This window comes from Chrysemys picta, chromosome 3, assembly GCF_011386835.1.
Source record: "Chrysemys picta bellii isolate R12L10 chromosome 3, ASM1138683v2, whole genome shotgun sequence".
Taxonomy (NCBI): Eukaryota; Metazoa; Chordata; order Testudines; family Emydidae; genus Chrysemys; species Chrysemys picta.
The window spans coordinates 155,488,549-155,509,099 of NC_088793.1; the positions used below are offsets into that span (position 1 = coordinate 155,488,549).

Consider the following 20,551-nt stretch of genomic DNA (forward strand, 5'->3'; position numbering starts at 1 on the left):
GGGAGAATAAACCAGGTATTTTCATTATCTGGGGTTGACAAATGTAGCTTACAAGTGATGAAGTAAAGACTAGCGAGTTAGTTATGCCTGGTCATCCTTAGTGACTGAAAATAATGTGCTCCTTTTATCCTCCCCTCCCCCTCCCACAGTTTCCCCATGTGTTTTATTTATGCCTCAATCAGCTCTGGCTCTGTAATTCATACAGTAGCACTTCAGAGACAGGGAGGGAGGAGAGAGCATTGCTCTGAAGACTAAAGTGCAGCTGCCAGGTTGACATTCTCATCAATGCAACCACTGTGTCAACAGCAGAGCAGCCAGCTCACCACTCTCCATTGAACTCTTTCCTCCCACTTGCTCTTAAGTGTCTCTTTTTAACACCGCGCGAGGTACATTTCTAAAGGCAGCTTGGATTTGCAAAGCTGACAATTGTCAGTGCATGGTCTTGTGGGCAAGTTGACCTGGTATGGGCTACAGTCTAGTCAGAAGACCCAGGTTCTGGGAGAAAAAAAAAAGGAGTAGGAATAGTTCTAAGACATTAATAGAACAAGTGAGATGATGCTCAGCAAATTGCACTGAGTGCTGTAACCCAGTGTTCTTGTTCTTTCTGTAAATGGCAGGTGAAAGCAGCTTCAGTTGGACAAGCAATCTCTGCAATTATTACAAGCTAAATCTTCCAGGATTCTGGATAGTGCTTTGGGTATCAATTCTTGTACAGTTTGACCCATTCTCAGAGTAAGCAAGTTTAGTATCAGTTTAACATTTGATATATCTTCTAGCTTGCACTAGCAGGGTGATGTACTTAACGATCCACACTTAGCTTTCTAGTTTCTTCTTTTTCCTATTGTCCTATGTTCCTGTAATGGAACTATATTATACTGTGTTCCTATTCTTGGTTTTGGGGGTTGGGGTGGGAGGTTGGGTGATGGGAGGAGAAAGCTGCCAGACATCACTAACAAGAACGCTATCACTCACATTAAGATAGAAAGTAGCAATGACTGTTGAGGTCTAACCATGTTATTTGTAATCATTCTTAGGTCTGGTCTACACTACAAAGTTAAGTTGACGTAAGCCACCTTGCATGGACCTAGTCATGCATTTGTCTACACTTAAATTTGTCTTCCACTAATGTATGTGCCCCATTACGGCGACCCAGTAACACCACCTCCCCAAACGGTGATGAGCCATGGTCGATGTACTGAGGTCAACGTGACATGAGTTTAGATGCTGCTTTACCTATGTCGACCTTAACAGTCCTCCACCAGACATCCCACAGTGCCTGACACTGACTGCTCTGGTCACAATTGTGAACTCCACTGCCCAGGGGTTATGGAGGCCGGAAGCCACCCCGCCTCCCTTTAAAACCCCCCATACTGTTTGCTTGTGCCAAGCTTATCAAGTGGCCCAGTTTGCTCTTTATCAATGTAAATGTAAATGGGAAATCAACACTGAATGGGTATGTTTCTAGTAGGATCCAACAGGGCTCGATTCTTGGCCCTATGCTATTTAACACTTATCAATGACCTGGAAGAAAATATAAAAGCATCACTGACAATGTTTACAGATGAGACAAAAATTTGGAGAGGGGTAAATAATGAAGAGGACAGGTCAGCGATCTGGATTGCATGGTAAGATGGTACAAGCAAACAATATGCATTTTAATGCAGCTAAATGTAAATGTATGCATTTAGGAATAAAGAATGCAGGCCATACTTACAGGATGGGGATTCTATCCTGGAAAGCAGTGACTCGGAAAAAGATTTGGGGGGTCATAGTGGATAATTAGCTGAATATGAGCTCCCTGTTTGATTCAGTGGCTAAAAGGGTTGATGCAATCCTGTAATGCATAAACAGGAATCTCAAGTAGGAGCATAGAGGTTATTTTACCTCTGTATTTGGCACTGGTGCAAACACTGCTGGAATCCCATGTCTAGTTCTGGTGACCACCATTCAAGAAGGATGTTGATAAATTGGAGAGGGTTCAGAGAAGAGCCACCAGAAAGTTTAAAGGATTGGAAAACGTGCCTTAGAGCGATAGACTCAAGGAGCTCAAGCTATCTAGCTTAACAAAGAGAAGGTTATAGGGTGACTTGATTACAGTCTGTAAGTACCTACATGGGGATCAAATATTTAATAATGGGCTCTTCAGTCTAGCAGAGAAAGGTATGACATGATTCAATGGCTGGAAGTTGAAGCTAGACAAATTCAGAATGGAAATAAGGTATAAAGCTTTACAAGTGAGAGCAATTAACCCTTGGCACAATTTACCAAGGGTTGCGGTGGATTCTCCATCACTGACAGTTTTTAAATCAAGATTGGACGTTTTTCTAAAAGCGCTGTTCTAGGAATTATTTTGGGAAAGTTCTGTGGCCTGTGTTATACAAGAGAACAGACTCCATCACAGTGGTCCCTTCTGGTCTTGCAATCTATGAAAATCTACTAAATGAGGGGTTTTATAATGGACTTCAAAATCAGAGTATAATTTCCCTTTTTTTTTTTTTTTTTTTCCTGGCTGGCTTCAAACTGAGGTAGTTCTGATTTACATACTGCTAAATCTGGTGTTAGACTGAAAGCCTGCATGCTGTTTATATTTGTTTAACATAGGATGCAGGTACAAATGTATGCTGATAGCCAAGGAGAATTTGGGATATAGCATATATCTTTTGTTCATTGAACATCTAGTCTGGAGACAGTTGCAGTTCATAATAGTCGCATCTGTAAGTGTACGGTTCCTCTTCTTCACCAGTAGTGAAAATAGTCAAAACTTTCCATGCTGCAAGAGAACAGGCCTCATTTCTTCAAACTCCTTCCTGTCAGCAGGTGGGAATATCTTCAGAGCCATCATGTTGCTGCGGATGTGGAAAATTGAAAAGGTTCACTTGATCGCTGTAGAGTCTGGGCTGGTACAGAGACTTCCTGTGCTCTGTTAATCAAGGCTAGCATTAGCATTGTGCCTTTCTTGTTTGCTTATTTGACTGCTAAATTTCTACAGAAAAGAATCCCAATAACTATTGAATTGAAAGTGGTTGAGATGAACCCAGACTGCCATGGCTGTTTTAAAGAGGGATGCTTGAAGTTATAAATCCTCCCAAGGATTATACTACTCATCAGTGCTTGTAAATCCTTGAAGTTGCTCACCCGCAGGTTCTCTGTTTATAAGGGAAAATAACCTAAAGTCTTTCAGCAGCCAAGGCGGTAACGTTTTCCAGTAAGCAGGTTTTGATAGCTTTTGTTTTAATACCCAACACCGTGTGTGGTTCAAAGTTAAGACATAACGATCTTAAATCAGATATTGTCAGATAGCAAGTAGCCTCACTCTGCTAGTTACCATCTATGTTTTGAATATGTAACTGATCAATTTGTTCAGAGGAATGCCTCAAAATTCATGGACCAGCTCCACTTTTTTAATCTAACAGTCATATGTATTTATTTTTTATTGTGGTAGTGCCTAAAGAACCCTATCTGGGCACAGGGACCCATTGCATTAATGTAGCAAAAAAAAAAAAAAAAATCCCACTCCCCGCAAAAAGAAAACCTCAGACACATTGACTTCACCATGTGAGCTATACAATGCAGAGCCCTGCAGCCATACAAATTGGAATCAATGTGACCATGTATCAAGTACCATTTTGTGATGTAACGAAAGATTGGGATAAGATCTGAAGTATCACGATCAGCTCTGACCCGAGGGTAATGATTAAGGCTACATTTTAGTCACGGGTATTTTTAGTAAAAGTCATGGACAGTAAACAAAAATTCATGGTCCTTGACCTGTCCATGACTTGTGCTATATAGCTTTGACTAAACCTTGGGTGCTCTGGGGCAGGAGGCAGCCTGGGAGCGCCGTGGGTGCTCTGGGGAAGGCGGCGATGGCATGCGGCCCAGGACCCCTGCTGCTGCTGGGGGAGTGGCAGGTTGCGGCACGCAGCCAAGGACCCCCGCTGCTGCTAAGGGGCTGGAGCGGCGCGGGGGCACGGCAGGGTCCAGTGCAGCTGGCCCAGAGGCTGCCCAAGTTACTTAGCTGTCCCCCGAGCCAGCCGCACCGGCTGTTGCAGAAGTCATGGAGGTCCCGGGAAGTCATGGAATCAGTGACCTCTGTGACAGACTCACAGCCGTAGTAATGATATATGTGACTGAAACTGAACATAGTATCAGTGACAGGTAATATAGGGACAAATAGCCGCTGAGGTCCTCACCTGGGTTGAAGATGGAATAGCCACCCATGTGATTGTTTACACTAAAAATAGGAGTCTGCACAGCATTTGGACTCAGATTTTAAACCTCTAACATTTTGAGTAGTTCCATTCCAGTGTTTAGGCTTGGTCCACCTCTAATTTATGGACTCATTGAAGGACACTTTGGGAAGAGAACATCTATTCAGAATGCCCTCAAAATACCTGCTTATATAGCAAACCTTTTACTTTGCAATGACCAGCTCGGTGTTGTTCATTTACAAGTATTGCAAAAAATGCCCTTCATGGTAACCTGAGTCACATCTGAAGAACTCCTGTCGGTGTTCCAGCTCCCAGTTGAACCTCATACCACACATAATAGGTCCATGGAATCATTCTCCAATATTCTGCATGGTTTCTGGATTGTGTTATCTTTTGAGGGTCCATCCCTAAGAGCTGAATGTTGCTTTAAGCAGTTCACAATACTTATACTGGCTCTGTGTTGTTCTCTGGATAAACACATTTGAGAGAAGTTTAAAATATTTAAAATCCTGACTCGCTCTCCATGCTAAAAAAACCTCCCTAGAAGTCGGGCTGACATTATTTAACACATAGATTTAAATGTAATATCATTCCACCTGAGAGAAGTTCGTTTTGAGCCTAATAAGAGGCCCTTGGTTATAAGGCTTGAGAAGGGAGAGATTTGAATAGAGCATCTGGAATAATGAAAGAAAAAAATGCCTTTTTCTCTCTCTCTCATAAAAACACTTTTTTAAAAAATAGAGCAAGCGACGTTTTACTGCTGATGCTATAACTTTGGCCACGAGCCCAGTCGGAATTACTTGTGCCACCTTTACCAACTTATGACTATAAAGCCTAAAGCTACTGGCTTTGCATTGCAATTATTTTAAGAGAAATGTCACATGCTGGTCAATCCTGGCATATGAACAACTTTAAGTGGAGCACCAATATATCTCAAAGAAATATTTATAGAAAGAAATGGAGAACTAGGCTTTCAGGATGTTTTGCAGCTTAGTAACTGTTAAGTAGCTGGAGACTAAGATACATATTACTCAACTGTTTTGGCTTTATTAGCTGTGTAGGAATGATGACGAATAAGCTTTCATAATCAATTAGCATCTCTGTGCTGCAGTTTCTATCCCAATGCACTGAGAACAGCATCACTCACTGGTAATAAGGAGTCTCATTCCCATTATTGTCTTAGAGCGGTATTTCTCAAACTGGGGGTCCCGGCCCAAATGAAGGTCGCAAGGCTATTGTAGGGGAGTCGCAGTAGTGCTACCCTTACTTCTGCACTGCTTTCAGAGCTGGGCGGACGGAGAGGGGTGGCTGCTGGCCGGGCATCCAGCTCTGAAAGCAGCACTGCCACCAGCAGTTGCACAGAAGTAAGGGTGGCATGGGATAGGGGAGGAGGTCATCACAGCCTGAGATATTTTCAAAGGGGAGCCCAGCAAAAAAAGTTTGAGAATCCTTGTCTTAGAGGGCTCTAAAAGCTGCCAAAATTGATGAGTGTCCTGATCAGCTGAAATACCTGTCCATCAACTTTTACTCTCTCTTTTGTGGTTATCTTAATTTAGAGAGTTGTTAAAATTAGGTTTCAAATGTGAAACATCTATTTGGTTCCCTCTGGTCCCCCCCCCCCAACCCCATCCCACCCTCCGCAATAGTATTCATAGCCACATAAAAGTAAAGAAGGATCTTCAGACGTTAATAAATGCCAGTTTTCTCAAGCCTGCCTCATTAGGCACAGACAACTAGTCTGAGCTACAAACAAGTACTCATGCCTTATTCAATTATTGTCTCAGTGGAAACAGTCTTAGTGGTAATTAGAGCAACATGACTCTTAAGCCGCATTATGGCTTGCACTTGAAATGTGCGAAAGCAGGTGCCTTAAGAAGGGATTTAAATTCAGTGGGGGGAAATACTACCTGCTGCCTGACTAACCTAGTTACGTGCCCAATAGTAACAGTAAGCTGCAGTTTGATGCAGTTCCCATCAATGACATTCTGCTAATGCCCCACATACGAGGCCACTCTGCAATCCTCCTATACTAATAGAAATGCGGGCCATTCTCTAGAGTGATATGGTAAGATATTGGATGTAACATGCATGAAGTGAAACAAAGCCCAGTAATCTAAAACTTCTCCATGTTTCCTTTCCTGTATTCAGCCCTACTACCATTCTCCACCTGGGGCATGTCCTGCCATCTTGAAAAATTAATTCTGATGAGCTAGAGTTTAGTTCTGTCTTTTGTACATAGTCTCCTCTCCCCTTTCTGGTTGCTCCCATCAGTCATTCCTTATTTGCCCACTGTAGTCCCTTCTTAGCTGCTTCTAGCATACGACTTGTCCCCATCGTGTCTTGAGCCTTGTCCATTTCTGGTTGCCCAGCAGCTCTCCTGTACCCCACTCTGTCCACTGTCACCTTCCTTCTTTTGTTGGCTGACAGGCAATTTCCATTCATTCTGAGCCATATGCTGTTAGTAAGTTTCCACCCTGCACGTAGGATGAGCCTGCATTGGGGGCAGGGAAGACAGAGGCAGCAATAAGGAAATGGTTGCAGTGAAAGTGTGCTGAGCTGGATGCCCTGCTCAAAAATTAGCTGCCCCAGACAGGGGCGGTGCAAGGAAGTTTCGCACCCTAGGCGAAACTTCCACCTTGCGCCCCAGCCCTGCGGCAGCTCCCCACCCTCCACCCCCTGCCCTGAGGCGCCCCCACCCCCCATGGCAGCTCCCCCCCCGGGGAGCCGTGCTGCAGCTCCCCACCCCAGCTCACCTCTGCTCCGCCTCCTCCCCAAGCACACCGCCCCCGCTCTAATTCTCCTCCCCTCCCAGGCTTGTGGCACCAAACAGCTGATTGGCGCCGCAAGCCTGGGAGGCGGGAGAAGTGGAGCAGCGATGGCGTGCTTAGGGAGGGTGCGTAGCAGAGGTGAGCTGGGGTGGGGAGCCCTGCGGCAGGTGTCCCCCCCCCCTCCCGCCCTGAGGCACCCCCACGGCAGCTCCCCACCCCCCCGGCCCGGGGAGCCGTGCAGCAGCTCCCCACCCCAGCTCACCTCTGCTCCGCCTCCTCCCCAAGCACGCCGCCACCGCTCTAATTCTCCTCCCCTCCCAGGCTTGCGGCGCCAAACAGCTGATTGGCGCCGCAAGCCTGGGAGGTGGGAGAAGTGGAGTGGCGACCGTGCACTCAGGGATGGGGCGTAGGAACGCTGTAAAAAAAATTGGGGGCACCGCTTTTTGGCGCCCCCAAATCTTGGTGCCCTAAGCAACCGCCTAGTTTGCCTTAATGGTAGCACCGACCCTGGCCCCAGATGCCGTAATTAAAGGAGCTTCACCCCCTCCAAAGGATGTTTCTAGTTTCTGGGATTTACTTTATCTGTTGCAGTAAAATTTGAAAGCAGGTTCATTCAGATACCACTTGGCTGTGATAGTGTTGCCCTTTTCATGTTAATAGATTTCACTGATGAATCAGTGGAAAACATTCAGAACCTTTTTGTTAAAGTATGCAATGTAGCTCCAGCAGCTTACTGCAAATAATAGTAGGAGAAGGCACGCTCCTTTCAATAGCTATTAAATAATTGGCTGGAAATTGTCATCGCCACATGCTTGCCCTGCCAGAGAATTAAAACCTCCGAGACAAGGGACACGTTTAGAAGGCTCTAATCCTTCTGCACATTAAATCATATATGTCTGTATTTCCTATATCTGATATGTTTCTATGCTTTTTGTTATGCTGAGCCTGTCTTTGAAGTGCCCGAGTCATTTCTTCTGAAGTAATTCCGATGTGCTTATCACCGTGATATGTTGGGGAAACAGTGATCTAGTAGTTCAAACATGTGGCTGGGAGTCAGGAAACCTGGGTTCTGGCCTGAGTCACTGGGTAAGTCTTTTAGCCATTCCTTGCCTCAGTTTCCCCTCTGTATCATAGGTAAACATTACTGATCCCATCTGTATATAATACTTTGAGATCTGCACTATATAATTAATGTACAGAACCAAAAGCATGCTAGGCACTTTGAAGTATAGATAAGACCTGGTTTCTGCTCTGAAGGTTTCTATCTAATGTCAAAAGGAAGAACAGGAGGACTTGTGGCACCTTAGAGACTAACAAATTTATTAGAGCATAAGCTTTCGTGGACTACAGCCCACTTCTTCGGATGCATCTTCTGTTCTTCTTTTTGCGGATACAGACTAACACGGCTGCTACTCTGAAACCTATCTAATGTCAGACATGATGCAACAAAGCAGGTGGGGAATTTAACAAAATAGTAGTGAAGAGTTTTGTAAGAACAACAGAATGGGCATCAGTAATATTACATGAATATTCAGCAAAGGCTAGTACACAGCAGGATGCAATAAATAAAACTAGATGTCACAATGTGTGTGGAATATTATCTATTATTTGTGCAGTATCTTGATTGTTAAAAACATCTGCATCATGACATCTAGAAAGGGTGATAATGGCAAACTGATTGCTCAGCAGACACATGGTGGAAGTGATGGGGGGGAATGGAGAGCTGTTGTGTCTTCAGTTGGATGGTATCTCTTCCTTGGTATAGTACAGGGGGCGGCATGTGAGCTGATTTTTAGTGACACTCTGCTGCCAGCCGGGGTCCTGGCCGTCAGCTCCGCTCAGCCCGCTGCCGGCCTGGATGGATGAAACACTGCGCCGGCAGCGGGCTGAGCGGGACCGGTGGCCAAGACCCTGGCTGGCAGGGCCAGCGGATGGAACCCTAGACCGGCAGCGGGCTGAGCGTCTCAGCCCGCTGCCAGTGTGGGGTGCTGTTTGCCACCCACGCTGCCGGTCTGGGGTTCCGCCCGCTGGCCCCTGTAAATGTAAAATGTATTACTGGCACGTGAAACCTTAAATTACAATAAATAAATGAAGACTTGGCACACCACTTCTCAACTGTTATAGTATTCGCCTGTTAAGAGTTTTGCTGGGTCCATTCCTAAGTTGGATTCGCATTGAGCAGTGGTGTTCAAGCACTCTTGCCTTAAGGCCTTTCTTCTGATACAGATCTGGTCATAGTTATTGCACCCACTAACGACCCTTCGTCTTTTTAGTTTCTAACTCAACCTATTCTGCTCTGAAACAACCAACAAAATAAAAGCAGCAACACCTGATAAATTACAGTGCTGGCAGAACTTAACTTTAATGTCATGTCGAGTGCACTGGGCACCTATTTTTAGATCAGTTCTAGACTAGCCAAGTTTGCTTTATCAAATCTAAAAAGAATGTTGTCTGGTATGAAGCAGCAGGGTGAGAGGATATATGGAATAGTGCATTGTTCTAAAAATTAGTATTAATGCACAGGTACAGCAGTAAAACTCATCTTAATCACATTTGTCCAAGCAAGCGGATTGATTTGATTAGACATAGTAATCAAAGGGCTGGGTCCTTTTGTCAATGTCCCCCTTTAATTGCTAATCCACAATTGCTTTTAAAAGTGCATTCAAATACTTAGCTATACCCGGTGTAACCAAAGCTTTGTTTATCTCCCAGGTTTGTACTTTGTTGTTGGGTCAGGGCTGGCCCACAACATTTTGGCACCTGAGGCGGGGAGCTCAAATGACGCCCCCATACCCCCTCGCTTGGGCCAAAACTTTGAAAGGTCTCAATTCGGCCTTCTTCCTGTTCTACTCCTCTCGTGGTACTGCTCTGCTACCTACCCCAATAAAGGAGAACTAACAACTTAATATACCTTGTTCAAAAATTTTAAGTAACACTTAACTTTCAAACGCCTGAACAGCAAATGTAACTTTTCTTGTCTGCATAGTGTAAACATGCATTTTTATCTATTTGAATAATCAAAGTGGTGCTTTCCGTGTCTTCTTGTTTGCAAAGATTTGAACTGCTTCCTGAAGGTCCACACTCTGGGCCAGCTCATGCTCTATTGAGACAGTTGCAAGGCCGACCAGCCTCTCCTGTGTCATTGTGGAGCATAGATGTGTTTTTATTAACTTCAGCTTGGAGAAGCTGCGTTCTCCAATGGCAACTATTACTAGGGTTACCATTCGTCCGGATTTACCCGGACATGTCCTCCTTTTTGTGCTAAAAATAGCGTCCGGGGGGAATTTGTAAATAACTCAAAATGTCCGGGATTTCCCCCCTCCCCCGGCAGAGCAGAGCAGAGCGAGCGGCTGGGAGGGCTGCAGGAAAGTCACGGGCTGGACTCCGGAGCAGCTGTAGAGGAGCTCCTCCTCCGCCCCCCCCCCTTCCCTGCATTCTGAGCCAGCAGCTCTCCCCTGCAGCCCGGCTCCGGCAGCACTGTGCAGGGCCAGGGACCGGGTTTTGTTGTGCTGGGGAGCGCAGCCACGTGTCCGGCTCGCACAGAGCCCAACACCCTGTTCTGAGCAGCAGGGTAAGGGGGTCAGGGGGCAGGAGAAGGGGCAGGGAGGTTCTGGAGGGGGCAGTCAAGAAACGGGGGGGGTCGGGAGTTCGGGGGGGGGCTTTTTGGGGGGAGTGGAGAAAGTTTTGGGCAGTCAGGGTACAGGTAGGGGGGGTAGGGTCCTGGGGGGCAGTTGGGGGGGGGTCTTAGGAGGGGGCAGTTAGGGGACAAGGAACAGGGAGTCTTAGGTAGGGAGTGGGGTTCTGGAGGGCAGTTAGGAGCAGGGGTCCCAGGAGGGGGCAGTCAGGGGACAAGGAGCGGGGGGTGGGGGGCTGGGAGTTCTGGGGGGGAGCTGTCAGGGGGCAGGAGTGGGGAGAGGGATCGGAGCAGTCAGGGGACAGGGAGCAGAGGGGTTTAGATGGGTTGGGAGTTCTGGGGGGGCTGTCAGGGGGTGGGGAGTGGTTGGATGGGGCGTGGGAGTCCCAGGGGTCTGTCTGGGGGTGGGGGTGTGGATAAGGTTTGGGGCAGTCAGGGGACAAGAGGCAGGGAGGCTTAGATAGGGGGTGGAGTCCTGGGGGGGCAGTTAGGGGCAGGGGTCCCAGGAGGGGGCAGTCAGGGGACAAGGAACGGGGGGAGGGTTGGGGGTTCTGGGGGGGCGGGAAGTGGGAGGGGCTAGGGCGGGGCTCCTCCCGTCCTCTTTTTTGCTTGCTGAAATATGGTAACCCTAACTATTACAGGAGGTGTTAGAAGTATGCGCAGAGCAACAAAAGCATTTGGAAAGAGGGTGGTTATCTTATTTGTGCACATATATTCCAGAACAGCCTTTGGAGTTGATCCTGCTGAAATGTATCTTGAAAGGGCGCATGTCATCATGTGTCAACACTGTCTCTAGTGCCCTGCATTGCTGGTGTAGGTCTTCTTCAAGTATAATGAGGACTTTTGGAATATCATACAACATCCGAAATATACTGCTGTTTTCCTTGAGCTGCATTAAATGTTCTTCGACTGACTGTATTGCACAATCTAGCACTTGGTTAAAGAATTCAACTTTGAATTGTTGTTTCGGGTCCCTTATGGGATTATCCCGTGCCTTGTAATCAAAATGTTGTCTTTGGTGACTCTTGTGTTCTTGAATGGGTGGGAAAATAGCTTCAGTGTGAAGTTCCTCTGCCAACTTCTGTGCACTCTTCAGAACGTTTTGAAATCCCTCGTCTGACCGGTAAGACTGTAGGTATGACTTTGCTTTGTTCAGTTGTTCCATTGCTCCAGATATATCAAGGTCAACATCTTGGAGTCTCTTGCTTACAACATTTTATTTCAAACAGTATGTCATGTCACAACACTAAGCCACACAGAAATTTGAAGTTACGTATGTTTCTGGTGATTCCATTTCCCTCTGCCACTGTTCTCCCACGAACAGTTCCTGTCATAGCATTATCCTCCATAATGGCAACTATGGCATCATCTATCTTCCCAATTTGGTGTTTGATAGGCTTTATCGCCTCCACTCGACTTTCCCATCATGTGGCACTCAGTGGTTTCAGTGTCAGAGAGGCTGTTCCCAGATGTTGTTTCAAAATTTGTCATCGATGAGTTGATGCAGAAAAAAATACATACATGCTTTGAATTACATTAAAAAAATTCAGCAGCTTCACTAGAAGCTGATGCTGCATCACTGACCACCAAGTTCAATGAATGAGAACTGCATGGGACAAAAAAAGCTTGAGGGTTTAATTCTCGGATCCGTGTCTGCACTCCTCCGTTTTTATCTCTCACGTTGGCACTATTGTAGCCCTGACCTCTCATGTCAGCTATCGCAGTTCCCATATCTTCCAGCTTTTTAAGAAGCACGTTTGTCATACCAGCTCCTGTAGTATCATCAATGTCAATAAAATTCTAGAAAATGCTCTCTGACAGTCACCATTGCAGAGACATTTTCACTAGGTTCTGTTGTTACAAAACGCACCATTAAAGTCATTTGTTCCGTACGGCTGATGTCAGGCGTGCAGTCCAAAATAACAGAGTAATATCTTGCTGGCTCCAGATTTGCCACAATTTTCTGTTTGACTTTGTTGCCAGTAACTGTATGATCTCGCTTTGAATTGTTGTTCCAAGGTAGTAGTGTGTGTACATTTCTTGGGTGGTGACTCTTCTTAGATGCTCCTGGAGTACAGCATCAAACTCAGTCATCAGCTCCACAATTTTAAGGAAGTTTCTATTGTTTGGCACATACAGCTGATCTGAAGTGCCACACAGTGCTAGGTTTTGGGTAGCAAGCATTCTCACAATGGCAATGAGCCTTTTCAGAACATTTTGCTGGTAAAGAGACTCTAATTCTTCTCTTGATGCTGATCATCTATGGTGGCCTTTAACCTTAGTCTCATCTCAAGCTCTTTCCACCTATGGAATGCTCTCAGGTGATTTGCTGCCTTCTCATGGCATGCCAGATTTCTAGCCAGATTTTTCCAGTCCTTTGTTCCTGTAGAACCCAATGTGGCTGGAACATTAGACTGGAAGAGTTTGCAACAAAAACAGTATGTAGCATTCTGGGTTTTTGAGTACATAAGCCATGGCCTCTCCACTTTGTCACCATTGGGGATTTCCCACCTTTAATGTGTTGGATGGAAACTTCTGTTTTCATTGTCTTTGGGGAACATGAAGTTTTTCACTTGCTGTGGCCAATGCAGTACAAGGCATTGCTCAAGTGGGTCCACAGTCCTGGATCATCTAGACTTAAGGAACTAAACTCAGCAGCAGCTGTTTCTTGCAACTCCACCACACTCTTCTCTGATCTGCACTTTTCTTCAGGAATGTGCCTGGTTACATCCATTTGAGATGGAGATATGGATGCTGAAGTAGCTGCCAGGTCACCTGCACTCTAACTGGAAGATCAGGCATCTCCTCACCACTCACATCCTCACTGGGGCCGGAAGGCTCACCATAAACATATGTATCTGAGGAGAGCTCCTTCCTGCTTAGATAGAAAAGCTTCCTTCCTTTCTTTATTTTTCTGACTGCTGCCCCAGAGGGGCGTTTTCTTCTTTCACTCATGACTGCTGTTCTGTGCCAGCTATAGTGGCTCTCCACACTCCATTGAAGGGGACAAATAAGCAGGCTGGTAGCAGGGCCTGAGTGAGGGAAGATATCAGCGTCTTAAGGGCCTAACTGGCTCCTACTACTTCAGTTGACTGCCTGTTCTCCTCAAGTGGGTTCAGGGAAGCAGCAGGAAACAGAAAGCTCCCTGAGAAGCTGGTGTTAATCATTCCAGGCTCCTGGGGTTGCTAGAGAGGTACATAAGAGGCTCCTCCTCCTCTCTCTCCCTGCAGCTCCTTCTTTCTGTTATTCCCTCTCACCTTTTCTCCTGCCTACTTGTTATGTCTCTTGTGCCCTCCTTCCTCCAGCACAGCACTCCACTTAGGGTGACCAGATGACAGAAGTGAAATATCGGGACGCCCGGGGGGGCGGAGCCACACCAAAAAAAAAAAAGCCGGAGCAAAAAAAAGGAACAAGCCACCCCGTCCGCTGCCTCGCGCACACTGACCGCACTCTGCGGTGGGGCCCCGGGCGGCCCCTCCCCTGCGCGCGCCTGGATCCTGCCGCCCCCGGCCTGCGCCATAGGGTGCACTCAGGCCACGTCCCCCAGCCCCCTCCCTCCGCCCACTCTCTGCCAACTACCACTCGTCCCCTCCCGCTCCGCTCGGAACGTACCAACGCTGCAGACGGGGGTGGGGAGCCGATGGCCAAACACACGCCTCCCCTCACACCCCGCACTGGGGCTGGGCCGGCACGTGTGGGAGAACCCGCCCGACGGGACGCCAGGCTACTGGCCCTTTAAAGAGCCGAAGAAGCGTCTAGTTCGCGGCCAGATCGCGGCCCACGTGCGCTGTGCCCACAGGTGCGGCCCCATTGCCCCGCCCAAGGGCCGGCCCCGAGAGCACTGCCTCCACCCCGGCCTCCCCATGGGTCTCCCATCCCTCGCTTTCTCTGGGCTGCTGCTGCAGCATCATCACCCTGCCCCGCATGGACTACCCAGAGCGGCATTGGACCCCGCCGCCCTCCCTCCCAGAGCCTGCCTGGCACAGTCCCCCCCACCCACCGCAGTGCTAGCCTCAGCATCCAGAAGGAAGGTCCCCTCCAGGGACCCCAGTGCCCAGCACCCACTTACTGCTGCACTCTGGGTCGGTGTAGCGCTTGCGCTCAGCGAAGTGCCGGTCCAGGTGCTTGGTGGCCAAGCAGAGGGGCCCCTGCACAGGCAGGAGCAGGGCGACTAGGCGAGGAGCAGGAGGGAGAAGCGCGGCCATGTTGCAGCCATGTTCGCAGGGCAGGTGGCGGCGGGGGGAGGAGGGAGCATCCCTCTGGCTCCTGTCCGCGTAGCTCGCGCGCGGGTCGGGTTGAGGGGGGCAGAGGCGGGGGGGGCTCACTGCCCACACTGCCGGCGCCTACAAGCCCCACCCCTGCCTCTGTACGTGCCTGGGGAGTGGGGCTGCAGCACTCTGCAGGCGCCTGCCGGCCGGTGGGAACTCAGCTGCGCTGCCCCAGGGCCTGGAAGAAGAGGTGAGCGGTGCCGGCAGTGCCAGGTTGCCGCGGTCCCCCGATATCGGGACAAAGTGCGTCCCGACCGATGTAAGGTCGGGACGCGGGACAAGTCCCCTAAAATCGGGACAGTCCCGATAAAATCGGGACGTCTGGTCACCCTAACTCCACCATCTCTGTGCATCTAGAGCAGAGAGAATACATATGCACCAGCAGCAGACACAATTTTATATACTCTGGCTCCTAACAGCGCCCTCCCCCCTCCCCATTGTCTGGCACCTGAGGCCGCCACCTCAGTTCGCCTCATGGTAAGGCCAGCCCTGTGTTGGGTTCTCAAGATCTGGAATGCCATGAAGAGTCCTCAGTCTCTAGCAAAGGCCATTTCTAGCTGGCACTCAGAGCACTGACTATTTACGTGTAAAGGGGCTGTGTTAATTGCAGTACAGTACCTGCAAAGCTGTCCCCCATCCTCTAAATGCAGTAAAGGGACTCCTGATTTAATGAACTTCTGATCATTTTTCTGCTGTATATTTGTATGTTCTCCCCTCCCCCCAAAACCAGCAATAAATTAGGATTGTACTTGTACTGCTCTGAGTCAAACTTTAAACTGGATTCTTTTGCAATCATTATAGTTATTGTACAATGTGTTACAGTTGTTAGGTCAAAGATAATTTCAGTTTACAATGTAGTGATGAATGTTCTTAAAAAGTATGTGACCACAATAAAAAACTGTGAATTGAACCCTATTTTGACTTGAAAAAGATCAGGCATGTGTATCCTAATCTCTCATTGAAATAAGACTTTATCCTTTTACCTATTCTGTTTTAGAATCCTGGATTAATATTGCTTCTAGTGAATGTTATTTTGTCCCTACAGGTTTTTGCTGTAACCCAGAGACAAAAAAAATAGAACGGTGATTAGGAAATACCCTTAAAATATTATATTTATATAAGTAGAATACTCTGTACTTGCTAATGAATCTTTGAGAATTCTACCATGATTTTGAGTTTTCAGTTGTACTCTGAAGCTCTAATCAGTGGTAATTGTCAGAGAAACTGTCCATTGCAGTGTCTATATTTATCTTGTTCTCAAAAATGTTTCTTGTAGGTAATAACCTTGATGCTATCCATGATATAACTGTGGCATACCCTCAAAACATTCCACAAACAGAGAAGCACCTTCTGAATGGAAACTTCCCAAAGGAGATACATTTTCATGTCCATAGGTATCCAGTACAGACTCTGCCAACTTCCAGGGAAGAGCTGCAGCTCTGGTGCCAGAAGCGTTGGGAAGAGAAAGAAGAGAGACTCCAGTTGTTCTACGAAGGTGAAAAGTACTTTGATGTAACAGGGCGAAGCATAATTCCACCTTGTAAATCTGAGCTCAGGGTCCTAGTGGTTAAATGCATCTCGCTTCTGTACTGGACGTTGTTCACACTAGCTATGTTTGTGTTGCTGTACTTGTACAGCTTTGTGCGATGGTATTGTGTGACTGCGGTTGTCATTTTTGTTGTGCAACAAAAAATATTTGGTGGGCTGGAAATAATTGAACTTGCACGTCACCGATATTTTAATAAACGACAGAATGGATATGGCAGGAAAACAGAATAACAAGTCTAGTGCTGTTATGGGAGAGGGAGGTAAAGGATGTTTTTGAGACTTACCACAGACTTTGTAAACAGGGAAGCGTTTTTTGCATGAGAATTTTTTTTTTTTTACTATCGCCATTATTTGTTAAAGACATTTTGCACTTATTCTGTGAAAAAGACATTCTAGTTACTGCTATGTGTGAAAATGATAGTTTTTATCTTTGAATGTAATTTCTATATTGCTCTTGCAAGCAGCTAGCAACTGCAGCATACTGTAGCTATGAAACAACTTGCTGGATTATTTAACAATCATTAGGATGTTAATAAATGTGAGGTACACTGAACTTTTTAAAACTGCAGATCCAAACTGGTCAGCTAAGGGAGACAGATCTGTGATTCCCGTACAATCACGTTGGCCTAAACTAAGCACAGACTTGCTCATTTAACGACTAACGCGTGTGCACACGTGCAGTCCTAACATGTTCACATTATTTTAAACCCTGTTCCTCCACACTTCCCCAAACATGACTGAGCATACTGCTACCCAACCTAGCTGAAGAAGTGAGAAACTAGATGGGGATTTTAACTTGGGCATCTCATGTTGTGGTGCAGGTAGGGCCATCCACTCTGCCCCACTCTGACTCTAAATTGATTTTTTGCAAGACCTACATTTCTAGGTTTTGCTCCCTCAATGTTCTGTACGGCTGTCACCTGTGTAATAGCCCTTACCTGTGGGAGACTTGCAGATACTGTAGTACTTAGAGCTGTTCCTTCTGCTGAAGCAAAACCAGCTGGGGGCATGTTGTATTTGCTAAACAGCTGGCAGATGTTAACAGTTTCTCCCTATAGAAGAAACCTGTCTGAAAACAATACATATTTTTTGGAGAAGGTGAGAGGTCTTTTATTTGAAGCTGCTACTCTGGCTTTTAAAATGTTTCCCTAATCGTTTTAATCTTTAATGTTTACAGTAGGAAGACTGCTTTTTTCTGTATGCACATCAGTGCAACCGTCTAAAATTCAGCCAGGGTCACAGTTGGTTATCTATAGTTATATGACAAGAGAAGTGTCTCAGCCTATCACAGCACAGGACAATAAAGCTACACTATTTCTCTTCTTGACTACCCACTCACGTCATTCCTCTTCTACTCAGGCCACTCCTCTGCACAATCTTTCACTGGTTAGACTCTCCCATAGAAAATTTATCCAAGGTCCTCTCCTTTTATGCGGCATTGGTGGAAAGTCAGAGAAATCAAAGGTTTTAGGCCTTTCAAACCCTTACAAGGTAGCGGATGCTGGATTTTTCTGATGAGGCTGGTTCCTTGTCACATAATAGGAACAACATTCATGGCAGCGAAATATATGGAATAAACAATTCCAGCACTTCAGTTCCTCCGCTTGGCTTTGGTGGTCAACCTCAAAACAGTGCATTGCTTTGTATATTCCAGTGCCACAGAATACCCCTTACTTACTAAACACTTTCTACTTGCTGCATAAAAGATGTCTGAAAATGCTTGTGCTATATCAAGGTAATCTGGCTCACTATGTGGAGTTATTACTTTGAAATTTAGACATCTGCAATGAAGAGTTTGTCATGTACAAAACTGAACCACTCAAATATTGGTTCATCATTGCAGACAAATCCTTTTTCTTTTAAACCTCAATACTAGGCATGTTCTTCAGTGCATTTGAATCTAGGGCCACTGTTGGATGAAATTGCCTACCTATATTTAACTGTCCCTTCCAAGGTGACAGCTGTTTTTAATCCCTGCTCATAGCGACTAATTAGTTTTTATGCACAAGTACTTGAAACCATCTGTTTTACTCCATGCATTTTTTTAAAATCTTTTTTCTTTTCTAAAAATGGCTTCTAATTGAGGCTTAAGTCTCGTAACAAACTTCCTCTTGTTATATTTAGAAATGCATGAATAAATAGCTTGATGGCTGGCATTGCGCTGTCATGAATGCAGCAGCAAAGGACAGTCTTTCTGCCCTGGGGGGGATGTTTTGAATGCAGTTCCACTCTAGCAAAAATATGGTTGCTGTTTACATTTAAATCCCATCGTTTTCTTTAAGATAACACTCAATTTTGGTTCAACTCCCTGCACTTCCAGCTATCTCACATCCTGCAATGGAAAAAAAAAGTCTTTTTTGTCTAATTTAAAGGCTTTTTACCTGTCCAAGACTTGGGCTCTTCATTCACGCCTGTAATAACAATGATTGCCTGCTCCTAGAGCCGTAACGTAGATCCCAAGTGAGGATTGCAGAGCGCAGACTTCACATCACTAACACACAGACCAGCTGCATTCCTTTCTGCCCTTACATGACATTTGGGATGTCATAAAGTGAATCCGAAACCTAAACTGGAGTCTTGTTCGCTCACATTTCTACTACATTTTTTAAGTCTATTTTGTTACAGAGTTAGAATTTTGAACAGTGGCCTTTAAAGGGACACTATACATCCCATTGAGGCCAAATTTGAAATATACCCTTACTGTGGGAACCAACCTCCAAATTGTAACTTGAATTACTCTCTCTTTCGTGTATTCACCATTGTGTCTTTTTTTTTTTTTTTTTTAATGAAGAGCCACAAGTTTAGTGGACTGGTAAATACTACATGTTAGGATTGCCTGACCCAACAACACAGAGTTGCACAAGTTAAGTAAAAACCCCACTTCTCAGAAGCATAGTTGACCTCATTTCTGAGACTGATGTACAAAGGTGGAGATTAACCAAAAAGCCACATCTATTTCCAGATCAATTAGAGACGTAAGAAGGAAAAATTGTTTGGAGCCCAGGTAATAAAAAAGGAGAAAGTTGGTGGGAGGCAGGAGACACCTTGCTCAATAGATCTAATCAGAAAATGGGGAAAACTCTTTGGGAAAATGTTCATTTTCCCCTTCTTATTGAAAATTCACTTTTACCTGGCCATCTTCCAAGAGACGTTTTTTTATTCCGCCTTGTTTGTTTAGTTGAAACTCCACACACACAAAGTGCTAGACCGCTCTCTTTTTAACATCTCTTTCCTTTGAAATGTTTTCATTACTGCTGGATTGGAAGGCTCTGGTGCTCTGGGAATCAAACACACTGATCTTTCAAGGGAAGCATATTGGCAGCAAGAGACCTCTCACTTCATTAGCACAATTTCTCAGAGCTACTGTTCTCTTTCCTCCCAATAGCTATGCCCTGGTGCGTTTTATAGTCACTCTACTGGGTTAACATGTCCGTTAGATCACACATTTCTTGAGATAAATGATGTGCTTAACTTGCCTTTAAGGGTGCTGTTCATTTTCCTTATTCAAATGTTTTCTTATCAGAATTGTGGATCTGTTTCTCTTTGCTCAGACAGAAGGTTGAACTGCTCAGTCTGTGTTTGTCACCCAGCTCGTTCATCGGACTGAGACTGATCTTTTTTGCGTTGAACGTTAGTAACACAGGAACCATACGTGGGTCTGCAAGGTGTTGTGTTGATCATACTAAATGTAGTCTGTAATTCTGTGCACTACACCAATCTCAGATGTTTCCAAAAAGGAATCTGTGTTTTTATAGCTTCATTTTATAAGTGCGTTGTATGAAAACAAACACTGGGATACAACAAATCTACAGAATAGCCTTAGTTTTCAAAGTCCACCGATACGTTAGAATGTTTTAGCCATGTATCTGTTACTTTCTGTACAGCAACAATAAAGACTTAGCACATTTACATGTTTCATTTAATTGTTTTCTGAGGTGTAATATCAGTTCTATCAGGTGAAAGTATTCCACATACATCTCTAAGGGTACGTCTTCACTTACCGGAGGGTCCGGCGGCAGGCAATCGATGTTCTGGGATCGATCCCGGAAGTGCTCGCCGTCGACGCCGGTACTCCAGCTCGGCGAGAGGAGTACGCGGCATCGACAGGGGAGCCTCCCTGCC

General features: G+C 45.9%; 1 protein-coding gene across 6 annotated transcripts in view; it reads left to right on the forward strand.

Moving 5' to 3' along the window:
* Positions 1-20,338, forward strand: part of LCLAT1 (lysocardiolipin acyltransferase 1) — a 205,422-nt gene extending 185,084 nt beyond the window's left edge. For all 6 annotated transcript variants that reach the window (XM_065589347.1, XM_005289545.4, XM_065589350.1 and 3 more), the window contains one exon: positions 16,158-20,338. In XM_065589347.1, the coding sequence (XP_065445419.1) occupies positions 16,158-16,660 (503 nt within the window). In that variant the 3' untranslated portion in view covers positions 16,661-20,338. The remainder of the gene's footprint in view (positions 1-16,157) is intronic.
* The last annotated feature ends 213 nt before the right edge of the window (positions 20,339-20,551 follow it).